This window comes from Chlorocebus sabaeus, chromosome 22, assembly GCF_047675955.1.
Source record: "Chlorocebus sabaeus isolate Y175 chromosome 22, mChlSab1.0.hap1, whole genome shotgun sequence".
Classification (NCBI taxonomy): domain Eukaryota; kingdom Metazoa; phylum Chordata; class Mammalia; order Primates; family Cercopithecidae; genus Chlorocebus; species Chlorocebus sabaeus.
This window is the reverse complement of record NC_132925.1, coordinates 33,193,436-33,211,186: the sequence shown is the minus strand read 5'-3', so window position 1 is coordinate 33,211,186 and position 17,751 is coordinate 33,193,436. Positions and strand designations below refer to the sequence as shown.

Sequence of the window (17,751 nt, the reverse complement as noted above, 5' to 3'; positions counted from 1 at the left end):
CTGGTACCAAAACACATATATAGACCAATGGAGCAGAACAGAGGCCTCAGAAATACACCACACATCTACAACCATCTGACCTTTGACCAACCCGAGACAAACAAGCAATAGGGAAAGGATTCCCTATTTAATAAATGGTGTTGGGATAACTGGCCAGCCATATGCAGAAAACTGAAACTGGACCTCTTCCTTCCATCTTACACAAAAATTAACTCAAGATGAATTAAAGAGTCAAACGTAAGACCTAAAACCCTAAAAACCCTAGAAGAAAACCTAGGCAATGCCATTCAGGACATAGGCATGCGCAAAGACTTCATGTCTAAAACACCAAAAGCAATGGCAACAAAAGCCAACATTGACAAAGGGGGTCTGATTAAACTAAAGAGCTTCTGCACAGCAAAAGAAACTATCATCAGAGTGAACAGGCAACCTACAGAGAGGGAGAAAATTTTTGCAATCTACCCATCTGACAAAGGTCTAATATCCAGAATTTACAAGGAACTTGAACATATTTACAAGAAAAAAACAACCCCATCAAAAAGTGGGTGGAGGATATGAACAGACACTTCTCAAAAGAAGACATTTATGTGACCAACAAACATATGAAAAAAAGATCATCATCACTGGTCATCAGAGAAATGCAAATCAAAACCACAATGAGATACCATTTCATGCCAGTTAGAATGGCAATCATTAAAAAGTCAGGAAATAACAGATGCTAGAGAGGATGTGGAGAAATAGGAATGCTTTTACACTGTTGGTAGGAGTGTAAATTAGTTCAACCATTGTGGAAGACAGTGTGGCAATTCCTCAAGGATCTAGAACCAGAAATACCATTTGACCCAGCAATCCCATTACTGGGTATATACCCAAAGGATTATAAATCATTCTGCTATACAGAAACATGCACACATATGTTTAATGCATCACTATTCACAATACCAAAGACTTGGAACCAACCCATATGTCCATCAATGATAGACTGGATAAAGAAAATGTGGCACATACATACCATGGCAGCCATAAAAAAGATGAGTTCATGTCCTTTGCAGGGACATGGATGAAGCTGGAAACCATCATTCTCAGCAAACTAACATAAGAACAGAAAACCAAACACTGCGTATTCTCACTCATAAGTGGGAGTTGAACAATGAGAACACGTGGACACAGGGAGGGGAACGTCACACACCGGGGCCTGTTGGAGGGTTGGAGGCTAGGGGAGGGATAGCGTTAGGAGAAATAAATACCTAATGTACGTGACAGGTTGATGGGTGCAGCAAACCACTATGGGATGTGTATACCTATGTAACAAAACTGCACGTTCTGCACATATACCCCAGAACTTAAAGTATAATAATAATAATAATAATAATAATAATAATAATAATAATAAACAACTAGGAAAAAAAGTCTACTTTTCTGTTTTTCACCCGTGTCTTAACATTTCTCTCATATAGATTTTGCTTATTTCTCATTGAGTTTATTCCTAAGTATTTTGGGGCTTTTGTTATTCTTTTAAGTGGAATTTTGTCTTCCATTATACCTCCAAACTAGTTATTCTTTTTTTTAATGAAAGCTACTGATATCCGTGTGTTGCCTTGATATTCTGCTACTTTACTGAATCTTGGTTGAATTAGTTTTAGCACTGATTTTCTAGGGGTTTCTAGGTTGACTGTCATCTCATCTGCAAATAGACATTGTTTTCCTTGTTTTCTAAGTCTTTCACCTCTAATTGGTTTCTTTTGTATATTTTATTAGTTATAGGACAGTGTTCGATAATAATGGAGATAGTGGGGATCCTTGCCTTGTTTCTGATCGTATGAAAATGCTTTTATTGTTTCCTTTTAAGTAAGGTACTGGCTTTAGTACTGAGGTCTTTTTTCTTTCTTTCTTTCTTTAAATTTTTAAAATCATTGTTATTTTTAGTCTTTTTTGAGACAGGGTCCCACTCTGTCACCCTGGCCATAGTGCAGTGGCATGATCACAGCACAGGTGATCCTTTCACCTCAGTCTCTCACCTCAGCCTACTTCAGCCTCTAGTAGCGGGACTACAGGCGTGCAACCACCATACTCAGATACATTTTTTTTTTAAACAGTGCTAAGGAAATACCAATCAATTCTTGTTTTCTTGATTGTTTTATTTTAATCAGTAATAAGTGTTAATTTTATCAGACTTTCAGTATGTATAATCATATGAGTTTTCTGCTTATGTCTCTTAATATGGTGCATTATGTTATGAGTTTCCTAATATTGCACTGTCCTTGCATTTCTGCAATAAATTCTATGTGGCCATAATGTGTTATTTTCATTAATGGAGTATTGGAGGTTGTTTGTTAATATTTTATTTAGTATTCTTGTGTTAAAATTCATAAATGATATTCTCTGTAGTTTTTTTGTGTCTGCAACCTTTATCAGATTGAGATAACAATGCGATACTTGATTTCATAAGAACCATCTGGAAGATTTTTCTAATTTTTTAAGTCCTGGAACAATTTATATAGCACTGAGACTACTATCTGTTTTTTGAGGCTGATAGCTTTCCTGCTTTGAAACTATTTGTGCATGTGCATGGTGCTTTTTGTTTTTTTTTTTTTTTGTGTGGTGAAGTGCCATAATAACTTTGCTTGTTTATTTAAGCTTCTATTTCTTCTCAAGCCAATTTTTATAAGTTATATTTTCTTAGGAAATTTTCCATTTCATGTAGGTTAATCAGTGTATTTCTATAGAGATGTACCAATAATCTCTATACTTCTAAAAAAATTTTGTTTCAGTGTTTACTTGTTCTCCTCAATCATTTATTTTGGTTTGTTCTCTTTCTTAAAATTAGGTTATTTAGTGGTTTGCCTATTTAATGAATTTTTCAAAGAACTAACATTTTTAACTTATTAGTTAAAGATCTAGTTCTCTGATTTCTTCCTCATCAATTTTTGCTTTTATCTTTATTTCCTTCCTTATGCATTTTTTTTTGGTTTACTTTGTTTTTCTAGTAACCCTAGTTGAGAATTTAATACATTAATTTTCATTCTTTTATTTTTAATTGATAAACATGTTTAGGGCTCTGAATTCTACTCTGATCACTACTATAAATGTGTACCATACATTCTGGTATGTAGTGTTTTGTTACTTTAGGAATGAGGTAATTTCAGTTTATATTTTCATGTTTACTTAAGAATTGTCTAATAGAAGATTTTAAAAAAATTTCCAGAGTCTCTTTGTTTTTCTAATTTTATTACATTACATTCAGAGTGTGATTTGTAATATTTCCACCTGTGGAACTTAATGATGTTTTCTTTGTGACCTAATATATGATCAAATTTTTACAAATGTTCCATGTATGTGCCTGAGAAGAAGGTATATACTCTAACAAGGTATAAAGTTCTAAAGGTATATCCATAGATCTACCTCATTGCTTATGTTGTTTAATACTTTTGTATCCTTACTTATTTTTGCCACTATTTTCTTCTGAGAATGGTGTATTAAAGTCTCCTACTACTAGTATGTTTCTATTTCTCTTTGCATTTTATGTTTAAGTATATTTAATTGTTCGGTGTTAAATACTTCCTTTCTTATAAAAGTGATTATTTTGTTTTTTGGTACATGTGTTTTGGAACATAAGTGTTATATCTTCATTGTGATTTTTAACTTTAAGCATTATAAAGTATGCTTTGTCACATTTAATACCTTTTTTTTTCATTTCTACTTCATCTAATATCAGGAATGAAACTTCTACTTTTTTCTTGTTTCCAATTTCCTGGCTTATCTTGGCTTTTTACATTTAGCTTTCTGTATTTTAGATCTTTAATGTATTTAGCCTTCTGGAATTATTTTGTATTAAGTATGTCTCTTGTATACAATGTAGACTTCAGTCTTGACTTGTTAGACAATTTGAAAATATTCTTCTTTTAATTGAAGTAAGCTTATAACACTTACTGGTATGTTTGATGTTAACTTCATCACATTATTTTATAGTACTGTTTGTTGTATTACAATTACATTTTCTATGTGATGTTTCTTCTCTGTTCTTTTAAAAAATTTCTTTTGGTATTTAGGAAGTTTGTAATTTTGTTCTGGTGGTTACCTTTGTATATATACCTTTTATAGAGCCTTTAATCTTGTTTTCTTTTTTTACATACCATTGTCAGGTATGTCAGTTAAAATTTTTTTTTGTTTTAATTTCTACCTATTGCCTGTACAATAAGTGAGTTTTTGTATGTTCCTATTCTTTCCATTATTTTCTCTCTATCCTTCTCCCCATTTTTAATTATATATTTTGCTTTGACAGAACATGAAGTATTTACATACTATGCTTCCATGTGTATCCCATTTTTGTTTTTGTCTTATAGCTACAATTCAGTATATTAAATATCCCACAAGTTTGGTGGCTTAAAACAACAGAAATTGATTTCTTTCCAGTTCTGGGGGCCATAAATCCAAAATCAGTTTCACTAGGCCAACGTCAAGATATCAGTAGGGCCACACTCCCTCCAGAGGAGAAGCTGCTCTGGAAGAGAATTTGCTCCTTGCTTCTTCCAGCTTCTGAAATTGTGGCTGCAGCACCCCAATCTCTGCCTCTGTCTTCATATTATCTCCTCTGTGTGGGTGTCAAAGATCTTCCTCTGTCTGTTTCTTATAAGAATATACATGAAATAAGAAAAAATTAAAAAAAAAAGAATATACGTGATTGCATTTAGGGTCTACCCAAGATAATCTCCCCATCTCAAGATTCTAAATTGTAACTGAAGAGGCTTTGCCCACCCCTTTTTTGCCATATAAGGTAATAGTGACAGGTTCCAAGGTTTCGGACATGGAATATCTTCAGGCATTATTGTTTAGCCTACCATGGTCCTTCCAGTGGTTTCCAAAGATCCATCCCAATATCCTTCAATTTTCAGCTTCATTTCAAGTTCAAAATCTCATCTAAATATCATTAGCTCAAAAGTCCCAAATCTCATCATCTAAATCAGTTATGGGAGGACTGGATAGAATCCATCCTGGTGCAAAATTCTCCATTTGTGGTCCTATGAAACTAGAAAACAAGTTGTCTGCTTTCAAAATACCATGATGGGACAGACATAGGATGAAAGTTATAGACATTTCCATTTTACGAGGGAAAATCAAGGAAGAAAGATATCAGCAGTTCCAAGCAACTTTGAAATTCAGCAGGGCAAATACTATTAGGACTAATGATCTGTGACTTGAATCTTTACCCTTCTGGATCCATGGCTCTGCCCTGTACCTGTGGCTCTGGCTTTGGCCTCTCTGCCTATGGATCTGCAGCTCTGGCCACATGTTCTTACTTACTTGTGGGAGCTAAAAATTAAAACTATTGAACTTACAAAGATAGAGAGTAGAATGATAGTTACCAGAGGCTGAGAAAGGTAGTCTGTAGACTTTTTGGAGTCTAGCACCCTTCCTTCATTTCATCCTACCTTTGTGTCTTTCAATTCAAGCTAGCAGTATTTCTGTCGGTATAACATTCTCAAAAGATCTTGTTCTTGTGTATGTCATGGTCATCTATTCCATAGACAGATCTTTCCTGGATAATCCCATCTTTATTGTTAGCTTCTTCTGAGATCATTGGGAGGACCCATGAATCACATGCTTTAGTCAGAACTAGCAAAAGGTTATTCAGCCACACTCTTGCCCTTCTCTCCAGAGTATGCTTTCCTAACAGCGACTTTACTAATCTCTTGCAATTTGGACAGGCTGAAAACTTCTCAAAACATCAAGTCCTGGTTCCTTTTGCTTAAAGCTTTTCCCCCCATTTATCTCTTTGTTCTTGCTTTTATACTAAGCCTCCAGAAGAAGACAGGTGGTACCTTCAGCATTCTGAGAAATAAACAAGTGAATCACAGTTGAAACTTAAAATATCAACCTTATCAGTGATAAAAATGTTTATAGCATAATGCTTAGCTCTGTAACCAATGTGCTTGTAATTACTAACCCCTAAACTGCAGTGCCTCTTCTCACTCTATCTAGCCCTTCCCTGACACACAGGGACAGAGTATGCTGTGGTCAGTTTACTTCATTGATGGGCAGAGACTGGCTGCTCTGTGGACAGGCTCCTTTGTAGGACAGAGAAACCAAAAGGAGCTGAGCCATCTATGCTTAATTACTTTACTCTAGAGAAAGAGAGAGGAGGATGGAGCCATACCACAGAACTGCAGAAAGGGCAAACATGCCTATGTTAGGGACCGAGGTAGGTAGGAAACTGGGAGGCAGGTGGAATGATTCTTTCTAACACTGAGGTGATAGGCATTTTTGCTATCTACCTGTCTTATCAGTTAAAGTGAATAGTGTTTTTTCTTTGACTATGAATTACTAAAAGCTCCTTCAAATCAAACATGTAACTATTTGGACAGTTTAAATGATGGCACCTATTTTTATATAAATTAGTATAATATACATATAAATTAAATAATATAATTTAAATAATATAAATATAATTTAATTTATATAATAAAATATAATTATATAATCAATTTACATAATTAAATTATAAATTAAATTATATATAATTATATAACATTTATATAATGATATATTATTAGTTATATAACTATATTATATAACTATAATTGATTATATAATTAAATTATAAGTTATAATTAAATTATAATTAAATCTATATGCATATTTATGTATAAAATTAAATTTATAATTATATAAATATAAATTACAATTAAATTAATTTATAATATAGATAATATAAATTAAATGCCTGCTATCATTTAATTTATATTTAGATTATGTTAATTTATATTATAATTCTAATGTAGCTTATTGTTCTGTAATTTATAGGTTTCTCCAGCAACTGACGGAAGAGAATTCTGAGTTAATTAGTAAGTTGTGGACTGATATTCAGCAGAAAATAGCAACCCAGTCACAAGTAACTCCTCCAGGAACACCATCACCTGCTCTTTCATCAGGGGAACAAAGAGGTTTGTTTCCCTTTTGCATTATTTCTAGTTGCCTGCTTTATTAGGTTCATTCTTGAATGCAGTGATTTGTAAAGGAATGTTAGAGTTTTGACTGCCTTAGCCTAATTGACTAAAATACTGATGGATCTGTCAGTTGAAATACTTTCTTAAGAAGTTTGTTCACTTGAGATACTTCTGTAAATGTTCTTCCTTTTAGCTGCTCTGAATGCTACCAATGCTGTCAAGAGACTCCAAACCAGGCTTCAGCCTGAAGAATCTACTGAGACTCTAGACTCAAGCTATGTTGTGGGACACGTGCTGAACTCAAGGAAGCAAAAACAGCTGTTAAATAAAGGTTCAGTCCCTTAATTTACAAAGATGAATTATTAAACATGTAACTTGATACAGCTGTCTTAATCTCTTAGTCAATGTTTTTTTCCCTTAATCTCATCCACATGGTTCCAACTAAGAGTTTGTTGAATGGTAGCTAAGAAATGTCTCCTACCACATGTAACTCTGGAACAGTGGTTCTAGTGCATTCATTATAGCTAGTGTAAATCTGGTTTAATCTGTTTAATTTTTATGAGAGAAATAGTGATATCATCTACGAAAGCCTTTTATAAATTGTGAACAATAGTCAAAAGTTTTTCTAGTAGTTTTCTGGTCATAATTTTTCCTGGTCTTAAAATAGAATGACTTCTCTCATTATCAGTGAAAAGAAAACCGAATTTGCATGCTCTTTCCAAGCCGAAGAAAAACATGTTATCAGGTAGCACAACCTCTGCAGACTTACCAAATAGGACTAATTCCAACCTGGACGTCCTCAAACACATGATACATGAAGTGGAACATGAAATGGAAGAATATGAGCGGTGGACAGGTCGCGAGGTCAAGGGACTGCAGAGCAGTCAGGGTCTTACAGGCTTCACTTTGTCACTGGTGAGCTCCCTCTGTCGCCTGGTTCGGTACCTTAAAGAGGTAAGAACATTAGGTTATTAGAGTCTTCTCTTCGACAGAAATGCATGAGTTTTTTTTCCTCTCCATTTATTGCAACCTCCAAATAAAGTACAGTCAATTTGAATAGCTTTGTTTAAAATACCTCAATTTTAGATTATCTGCAATAAAGGCTTATCGTTTAAATCTTTTCTGTCGTTAGTTGATACATGCTCAGATAAGTGATTTTAATTTTAATAAGAACTTTAGCAAATTATAATTAGTAGGGTAAATCTGCCATTAATATAATAATATCTTGTGCTAATATTAAATATTACTGTTTGACAGTTGTAGATTAAATAGAAATGTTAACTGTGTCTGCATTCTATTGCTATTCTCTGCTTCCTACTCCCACATTCAGTTTGGAGAGTGACATTGCCTATAAGCGGTAGACTTGATACGTGGGAGAATTCTTCATGTTCCCTTTATGTCTGGAAACTCACGTATGGCTTCAGTGTCTAAGTGGGAGATGTTTTATTGTTGTAAAAATAATGTATAAAATAAGCAAGAATTGTTTATTTGACTGGGTGCAGTGGCTCATGCCTGTAATCCCAGCCCTTTGGGAGGCCGAGGTGGGTGGATTGCCTGCAGTCAGGAGTTTAAGACCAGCCTGGCCTCAACATGGTGAAACCCTGTCTGTACTAAAAATACAAAAATTAGCCGGGCATGGTGGTGGGCGCCTGTAATCCCAGCTTCTGGGGAGGCTGAGGCAGGAGAATTACTTTCACCTGGGGGGCAGAGGTTTCTGTGAGCCGAGATCACGCCACTGTACTCCAGCCTGGGCAGCAGAGCGAGACTCTGTCTCAAAAAAAAAACAACAAAGAATTGTTCGTTTAATTTGATTTCAAGTAATCATCCACAGAATGCCACAGAATTAGAGTTAGCTATGTGTTTCATCTTTGAAAATCTATTTAAACTGTTATGTACTTAAGCCTGTTATACAAATATGACAAAAATGTTTAAGAAAACTTTATTATTTAATAAGATAGATTTGCCAACTTAATACAGATGTTTCAGTTTCTCTATAGCTGTCTTCCTAAAATTGAATTGTGTGTTTTTTTGTTTTTGTTTTTGTTTTTGAGACAGGGTCTCACTCTGTTGCCCAGGCTGCAGTGCAGTAGTGGCATGATCTCAGCTCACTGCAACCTCCACCTCCCGGGTTTAAGTGGTTTTCCAGCCTCAGTCTCCCAAGTAGCTGGGACCACAGGTGCATGCCACCACACCTAGCCAATTTTTGTATTTTTTTGTAGAGACAGAGTGTCACTATGTTGCCTAGACTGGTCTCGAACTCCTGAGCTCAAAGCAATCTGCCCATCTTGGCCTCCCAATGTGTTGGTATTACAGACGTGAGCTTCCGCACCTGACCCTAAAATTAACTTTTTAATTAAAGATTCGTTGTATTGTCAGACCTATTAAAACCTTAACATTCTTTCACCCTTAACTCAGGAATCTTCAGCAGTATACTTTTGGCTCTTGGAAAGTATTGCAGACTTAGAAGCATGTACTTTTTTTTTTTTTTTTTTTTGAGATAGAGTGTCGCTCTGTTGCCAGGCTGGAGTGCAGTGGCATGATCTTGGCTTGCTGGAACCTCTGCCTCCCAGGTTCAAGAGATTCTCCTGCCTCAGCCTTCTATCTGGGACTACAGGCGTGCGCCACTATACCCAGTTAATTTTTGTATTTTTAGTAGAGACGAGGTTTCACCATGTTGGCCAGGATGGTCTCGATCTCTTGACCTCGTGATCTGCCCGCCTTGGCCTACCAAGGTGCTGGGATTACAGGCTCGAGCCACCGCGACTGGCCAGAAGCATGTACTTTTAAGTTAATAACTTGCTTTACAAAGTTAAACCATTTAAAGTTGTCATTTATTTTAAATTATATTTTAACAAGTTTAATTTTGGAATTGGCGATATACTCATGTTATGAAATTCAGAGATACAGCAGATTGTACTAACTCTCATCACTGACTTCCAGCTAGCGTGTTTGCTTACTTATAGCCAACTATTATTACCAGATACCAGTGTATCTTTCTAGAGATGGTCAGTGTATATTCAAACAATATGTATATGTATATCCCTCTGCTTTCTTTCTACAAAAAATATAGTGACTTAATTTTATATAACATTTTGTTCATTTTATTCTATTTAAGGAAGGGAAGAGGATAAAGCAGCACATTTTCTTTAATTAAATATAATAAACCGTTTAATAAAAATCTTTGTCATTACTGTCACATAATATATGTTTCTTTGTAAATATCTTCTTTGCCAGCTTTGAGTGCAAACTTTTAGTTTTCAACATGTGAGGCTATTGGTGGAAGTTTATTTGATATCTTTTTGCAGAGTGAGATCCAGCTACGTAAAGAAGTAGAGACAAGGCAACAACTGGAACAAGTATTAGGTGATCATCGAGAGCTCATTGATGCTCTGACAGCTGAAATTCTTCGTCTTAGAGAAGAAAATGCTACTACACAGGTACTCAGATGAGATCCCAACTTTGTGTGTTCAGTGGTATAAAACATCTTTAAACACGTACTGGATTCTCTTAGAGTTGCTTTTGGTTTAACTGTGTTGATGTGATTACTTATCAGTCATTATTATCATCAGTGGTAGGTATTATTGAACATTTATTACATGGAGGTACTATAGTAGAAGCTTGGAAGTAGCATATGGACTGTCTCCCTGTCTTTAAGAGACTTACTATTTAGTGGGAAGACAGAGTCTGCATTTAAATTATAACTACCAGTGTTACAGTAGTTAATCCAAAATGTGAAATGAGTGTTATGATAGCCACTTTTAATTTCAAAGCAGCAGAAGATGGCCTTTGAGGAGTCCTTTTGCAATCACATCAGATGCCATTTACAGTTATTCACAGTATCTTCATATTTGTTACATAAAGTCCTCTTTGCTGCTTGACTAATCGCTCCTTTTCTTTTTTAAAAGACTTACACAGTTCTCTTGTGGAAAACCTATTGCTTCCATGCTGCATTGAGCATTCTTCCTTTGTGCACTTTTTTTTTTTTTTTTTTGAGATGGTGTCTCACTCTGTCACCCAGGCTGGAGTGCAGTGGCATGAGTTCATTGCAGCCTGGACCTCCTGGGCTCAAGTGATGCTCCCACCTTAGCCTCCCAAGTCACTGGGACTACAGGTACATACCACCATACCTAGCTAACTTTTTATGTTTTGTAGAGATGAGGTTTCACCATATTGCCCAGGCTGGTCTTGAACTCTGGGGCTCAAGCGATTCGCCCACCTTGGCCCTCGAAAGTGCTGGGATTACAGGCATGAGCCACTGCACCTTGCTTCTTTGTGTACTTCTGATAGTGTCTGGATATTGGTATTATTGCGTTCATCAGATTGTTTTATACTTACATGTGTACTTGTCACTGAGACTGTGTGCTTCTTGAGTGTACACAGTCTTATTTTATTCGTCCTTTTTGTTCTCATATGGTAGTTATTATTACTTTTATTTATCAGCCAGAAGAGACTAGACAAGTGATGGAAAAATTGTGTTTGTGTTAATGGACATTAGATGATGAGATGTATACTTTTTTAAATTGATAATATAGGGTCAGGCACAGTGGCTCACACCTTTAATCCCAACATTTCTCAAGGTGGGCAGATCACTTCAGGCCAGAAGTTTGAGATCAGCCTGGGTAACAGAGTGAGACCTGTCTTTACAAAAAATAAAAATATTTGCTGGGCATGGTGGCGTATGCCTGTAGTTGTAACTGCTTGGGAGGCTGAGGCAGGAGGATCACTTGAGCCTAAGAATTTGAGGCTGCAGTGAGCTACGATTTTGCCATTACACTCCACCCTAGGTTACAGAGTGAGACCCTGTCTCTAAAAAAACAAAACAACAACAAAAAACCCAAACCACATACAAATTTGATAATATAGTTCACATACCATTAAGTCCACCCTTTTAAAATGTACAATTCAGTGTTTTTAGTATATTTGAAGTTGTATGCCAGCACCATTATCTAAATCCAGAATATTTTCCTCACTCCAGAGAGAAATCCTGTACCCTTTAGAAGTCACTCTTCATTCTCTCTTTTTGTGAATTTGCCTAATATAGATATTACATAGAAATTGAATAATGTAATATGTGCTCTTCTTTCACTTAGCATAATGTTTAAGGTTAATTTATGTTTAGCATGTATCAGTACTTCATTCCTTTGTATTGCCCAATAATATTCCATTGTATGGATATACCATATTTTATTTATCCCTTCATTAGTTAATGAACATTTGGGTTATTGTTACGTTTTGTCTGCTATGAATAATGCTGCTATGAACATTCATATACATATTTTTGCAGAACATATGTTTTTAATTATCCTGGGAAGATGTGCAGTTTTAAAATGTACTGATTTACTTAACAAATCTTTGTTGAATACCCGCTGTGCGCCTGGTACTGTTCTAGGTACAAGAAATAGAATAGTGAACAAAATATAGAAAACTTTACCCTCATGGAGCTTACATTCTAAATAAATCCTAAAAACAGAAAGTTGAAGTATAGTAAGTTAGATGGTGATATGTACTTCGAAGAAAAATAAAGCACATAAAGGCATAGGAAATGCACAGGACAGGGTAGGATGCAGTTACAAATGAGATGGGCCATTCCTGTCTGAGGAAGTGACATTTGAGCCAAGACCTGGAAGAGGTGAGGAGTGAGCATGTGGGTAGTTGAGAGAAGAGCAGTCTGGGCAAAGGAAAAGGAAGTGCGAGGGTCTTACGGTGGGAGTGTGACTGGTGAACTTAGAGTCATCAAGAAGATCAGTGTGGCAAGAGTAGAGTATGGGGAAGAGAGAGGTAGAAGACAAGATCAGGTAAGCCCAATCACATAGGGCCTTGCATGCTGATTAAAGACATGGGCTTTTATGCTAAGTGAGATGGGAAACCACTAAAGAGAAGAGATGTGATTTGTCTTGGGTTTAAGAAGATCACTCTGGGCTATGTTGAAACTAGATCAGAGATGAGTGCCCTTTCTTGGGTTGCAGTGCCCTTAGTGTCTTATAACACCCCTAGGCCAAAAACAGTTCTACTTGTTAAGTCCAAACAACTATATCCTAACAACTGAGGGGCTGTTTGAGGAAAAGTATTACTTTCTCTTAAGTAACTACAGTGATTTACTAATGGGTTATGTGTACCTTTTGAGCACTGTACCACTTCTCAATGCTTAGAATCAGTTGGGACACAATCATTCTTATTTCCTGTTCCACACTGATTTTCCTCCAGAACTTGTTTTTTTTTTTTAACCTAGCAACTGCTGAAAGCCCAGCCATGAGAAGATTTGACATCATCAAAAGGAATGTAATGCAATCTGACATTGAAATTGTGAACTGTCCTGAGCTAATAGTTCACCAGTGTCTGATAGATGGCAAGCATCACTATTTCCCTTGAAGATTTAAATTTTCCCTTGGTGCCCCTGTAAGTTCACTTTAGTGCCCTGAGGTGCCTCAGCATACAGTTTGGAAACAGTATGGGACTAGAGTAGGTGGCCAAACACAAAAGTAGAATATTACATGAGGAGTTATTGGAATAGTTCAGGTGAGACATGGCAACTTGTTCTAGGGTGGAAGTGGGAGAGGGTGTGAAAAGTGATCAAGTTATGAATGTATTTTGAAGGCTGACCAATGCAGTCTGCTAATTTATTGGATATGGAGTCAAGTAGAGGATATTGGAAAAGAATCAAGGGTAATTCCAAAGTTTTGGGCTGAATAATTAAAATGATGCAGTTGCCATTTATAAGGTAAAGAAGGCTTTAGGAGGAATTTGGCTTTATATATTTTAAGTTTGAGAAGTCTGTTTGAATTCTAGATGGAAGTGTTGAGTAGGCCACTGGATATATGAGTATGAAATTTGGGAAAAAATTTGGACTGGTGGTATAAAAATATTTACTATACTTCATTGAGCAGTACTATTAATAATATTTCTGATGTCTGGCTGCACCTGACTTTTATCAAATGTCTGTATCTCTCTAAGCATACATGAGATATATATTAGATAGAAGTTTGTTACTAGCTGCCATCCTTGGGTTTTCTTTGTCATTATTACAAGGTGTCAGCAATTTACAGAACTCTCCTTTTCTTCCTTCTACCTGCAATCTCTCTACTTCCAAGAACCATTTGCGTAACACTAATATATAACAAAGATGAGCATTATGTGGTAGTGATCAAACCTGATGTTTTTAGATGACCTACTTATATCATCCCTGTAGAAAATATAAAGAACAAAACAAATTCATCTAACCTTCTGGGCAATCTGTTTGACTTTTACACATAAGAATGGAATTCCAAACGCTTAACACATTCAGCTCTGTGCCAGAAAGTAAATCTATGGGTATGGTATTTTGTGGGTTATCTTTTAAATAAAAAACCCTTTATGTAATATTAAAAATATGTATATATATATACACACATATAGACAAATATGAGAATATCTATATACATATATAAAATGTTCTGTCTCATTCTCATATATAAAAATCAAGTTGTAATTAATATTTGTATTAATTGCATACAGAATTTTGTGCTGTTCATGTTTATCAGTTTAAATGCCTGGGTAATATTCATTGTTTCCTCCACCTCATGTATCTGTGTCTCTTGGGGGTAGCTTAAGAGTCAGTTGAAACATCCTGAAGAGGTTTTGTAAATGGAAAGCCCTGTGGAAAGGTTCATTCTTATTGTTATAGCAGGGTATTTATTAATTACCATTTCATGATTTACTTAACCATTCCCCTATCATGGAACTATTAGAATATTTATAATTATAAATAGCATTTCTTTCATTTGAATGAAAGTCTCAAATTCCTGAAGTATTTAAAATGATGATATTACACATACGTAAATACACACATATCCTTTGTGTGGTTTGCTTTCTAGGTGGTCGTTTGATGTTTGATATGCTAATAATATTATTTCATATGTTTTCCCCTCCAGGCAAGACTTCAGCAGTACATGGTCACAACAGACGAGCAACTTATATCACTCACACATGTTATTAAGAACTGTCCTGTGATAAATAACAGACAAGAAATTCAGGCATCAGAAAGGGGAGCCACAGGTAGAAGAAATATGGACAGTTCAGGTGAGTGTGTTCTTATTATCTCAGACTGTCATTCAATTACTTAATGGCTTTAGATAACAAACCAAACCTTAAATCTCTAAACTTCTATAGACTTATTGACTGTTTATGCATGTACAGTATTGTTACTACTACAATTGCCACTACTTTTCCAGCTAATATTGGATGCTTGCTCTATGCCAGATATTTGTTAAGTCTTACATGCATAATTTCAATTCATGTCATAATAGTCTGATGAGGTAGGTGTTATTGTTATCCCCATTAGTGTTATCCTTAGAGGAAACTGAGACTCAGAGAGGGTTGGTAACTTAGCAAAGGCACACAGGTAGAAAGTAGCAGAACCAGACACCTAGATCAATGAGAGTGCTAGCACTTTTAATCACAGTGCTCTAGATTCAGAAGAGATGATTTTGGAAAGAGAAAAATACTGAATTTTAGAAATACGTAACTTTTGTTCATGTGTGGTAGTGTTGTTTTGAAATTCTTTCTTTATCTCATGTGCTATCATGTGCTATAGGCTGAATTGGACATTTCTGTTTTTTCATGTGTTTTAAGTAAGACTTTGATGAGTGTCTGTAAGAAAAGTGTTTTATGTATTTAAAACCATTTTCTTAGGATGGATTCTAAGAAGTGACTGACCAAAATGTAACTTGCATGAAGTAAACTCAATGGCTAGGGCAGATCTCTGTCTTCTGGTAGAGTCTTGCTATTTTTTTTTTTTTTTTTTTTTTGAGATGGAGTTTCACTCTGTCACCCGGGCTGGAGTGTAGTGGCGCCATCTCAGCTCACTGCAACCTCCGCCTTCCAGTTTCAAGCGATTCTCCTGCCTCAGCCTCCTGAGTAGCTGGGATTATAGGTGCGTGCCACCATGCCCAGCTAATTTTTGTGTTTTTAGTAGAGACGGGGTTTCACCATGTTGGCCAGGCTGGTCTCGAACTCCTGACTTCATGATCTGCCTGCCTCGGTCTCCCAAAGTGTTGGGATTACAAGCGTGAGCCACCACACCTGGCAAGTCTTGCTATTAATATCTCAGTAAAGGAATATGTTAGTGCTTTACTGTTATCTGAGTTAAGCTTCAATACTGAGAAAACTTTTGATTATCCTATAGGTGAGAAGGGCTGGGAGGAAGTGTATTTTAGAATTATTGTTAATTCTTGTTATTGCCTGTGGAAAAAGTCAGAAAGATTTATGTTGGTGAGACCAAAGATTTATGTAATATCTTCCTGAGTCTCAGCTCTTGTAACTCTTTTAAAATAATATGGAATGTGACTATGTTGTGATAATGCATGACCTGTGAAGTTCCTTGTTTTGTAATGAGCCTTGTATATGGAGGTCAGTGCATTAATATGCCCCATTTTAGCCATTTTATTACTTGTTATGACCATTAAAAAGCTATCCATAACAAATAATGAAAAATTCTACCAGCCTAGGCAACATGGTGAACCCCGTCTCTACAATGAATACAAAAAATTAGCTGGGTGTGGTGGTACATGCCTATAGTCCCAGCTACTCGGGAGGCTGAGGCGGGAAGATCACTGGAGCCTGGGAGGTCGAGGCTGCAGTGAGCCAAGATTGCTCCATTGCACTTCAGCCTGGGTGACAGAGTGAGATCCAGTCTGAAAAAACAGAAAAAAAGAAAAAGACAAACTCTAGAGTGCCACATAGGATTTTTTAGGAGTCCCTAAGTGGCTCGCTTTTCATGGCTTTGAGGCCCTAATGACTTTCTCAAAAATAGTAACTTCTTCTCAGTACTAGCTCACCAGGAGCCTGCCCATGAATGATTGGCAGAGGAGGATACAGCCTAGAAAGTGAAGGCTCCAGGAACCATGTTGATTCATGTGAATTTTGCACTCTTATTGAGATGCATTTAAGAATAAATACCTGGGCTGGGCACAGTGGCTCACAGCTGTAATCCCAACACTTTGGGAGGCCGAGGCGGGCGGGTCATGAGCTCAGGAGATCGAGACCATCGTGGCTAACACGGTGAAACCCCATCTCTACTAAACAAAATACAAAAAATTAACCGAGTGTGGTGGCGGGCACCTGTAGTCCCAGCTACTCCGGAGGCTGAGGCAGGACAATGGTGTGAACCCGGGAGGCGGAGCTTGCAGTGAGCCAGGATCGCACCATTGCACTCCACAGCCTGGGCAACAGAGCAAGACTCCGTCTCAAAAAACAAAAACAAACAAACAAAAAAAAAAACAAAAGAAAAAAGAATAAATACCTGAAATGTGCCCATAGTTTCTTTTTGTTCCTATTGTGCTAATATCCTTTCATCTTCTTCAGAGGGTCCAGCTGTAAATGCCAATGTCTCAGTGCCATTGATGTTCAGAGAGGAAGAGGTGGTTGAATTCCCACAGGAAGAGTTGCCTGTTAAACTGTCTCAGGTGCCAGACCCTCCAGATAACATGACTCTGGCCAAGAATTTTCCAGCACATATTTTTGAGCCAGCTGTGTTGTTAACACCACCCAGACAGAAGAGCAACTTAAAATTCTCTCCTCTTCAGGATGGTAAGTTTTCTTCTAAAGTTACATGAAAGTTGTTTTTTATGTTCCATTTGTACAATGTATTACGTTCACCATTACATGAAAAACAGAATTGAAAAAGACATTTGATTACCACACGTAGCCTTTAAGCTGAAGGAAGACTTTTCATGCTATGTGTAGGATACCTGTGGTCATGTGTGACATTTAATTAATTTTATTGCATGTCTATTTTATTAAACATTTTAAGTATTAAACTCAGATCAAAAGA

General features: G+C 36.3%; 1 protein-coding gene across 6 annotated transcripts in view; it reads left to right on the top strand.

Annotated features, from left to right (window-relative positions):
- The window catches only part of SPICE1 (spindle and centriole associated protein 1), a 67,135-nt gene that overhangs the window by 30,402 nt on the left and 18,982 nt on the right, over window positions 1-17,751 (top strand). For all 6 annotated transcript variants that reach the window (XM_007985785.3, XM_007985783.3, XM_007985786.3 and 3 more), the window contains 6 exons: window positions 6,802-6,941; window positions 7,138-7,275; window positions 7,633-7,898; window positions 10,250-10,381; window positions 14,852-14,999; window positions 17,283-17,507. In XM_007985785.3, the coding sequence (XP_007983976.3) occupies window positions 6,802-6,941; window positions 7,138-7,275; window positions 7,633-7,898; window positions 10,250-10,381; window positions 14,852-14,999; window positions 17,283-17,507 (1,049 nt within the window). The remainder of the gene's footprint in view (window positions 1-6,801; window positions 6,942-7,137; window positions 7,276-7,632; window positions 7,899-10,249; window positions 10,382-14,851; window positions 15,000-17,282; window positions 17,508-17,751) is intronic.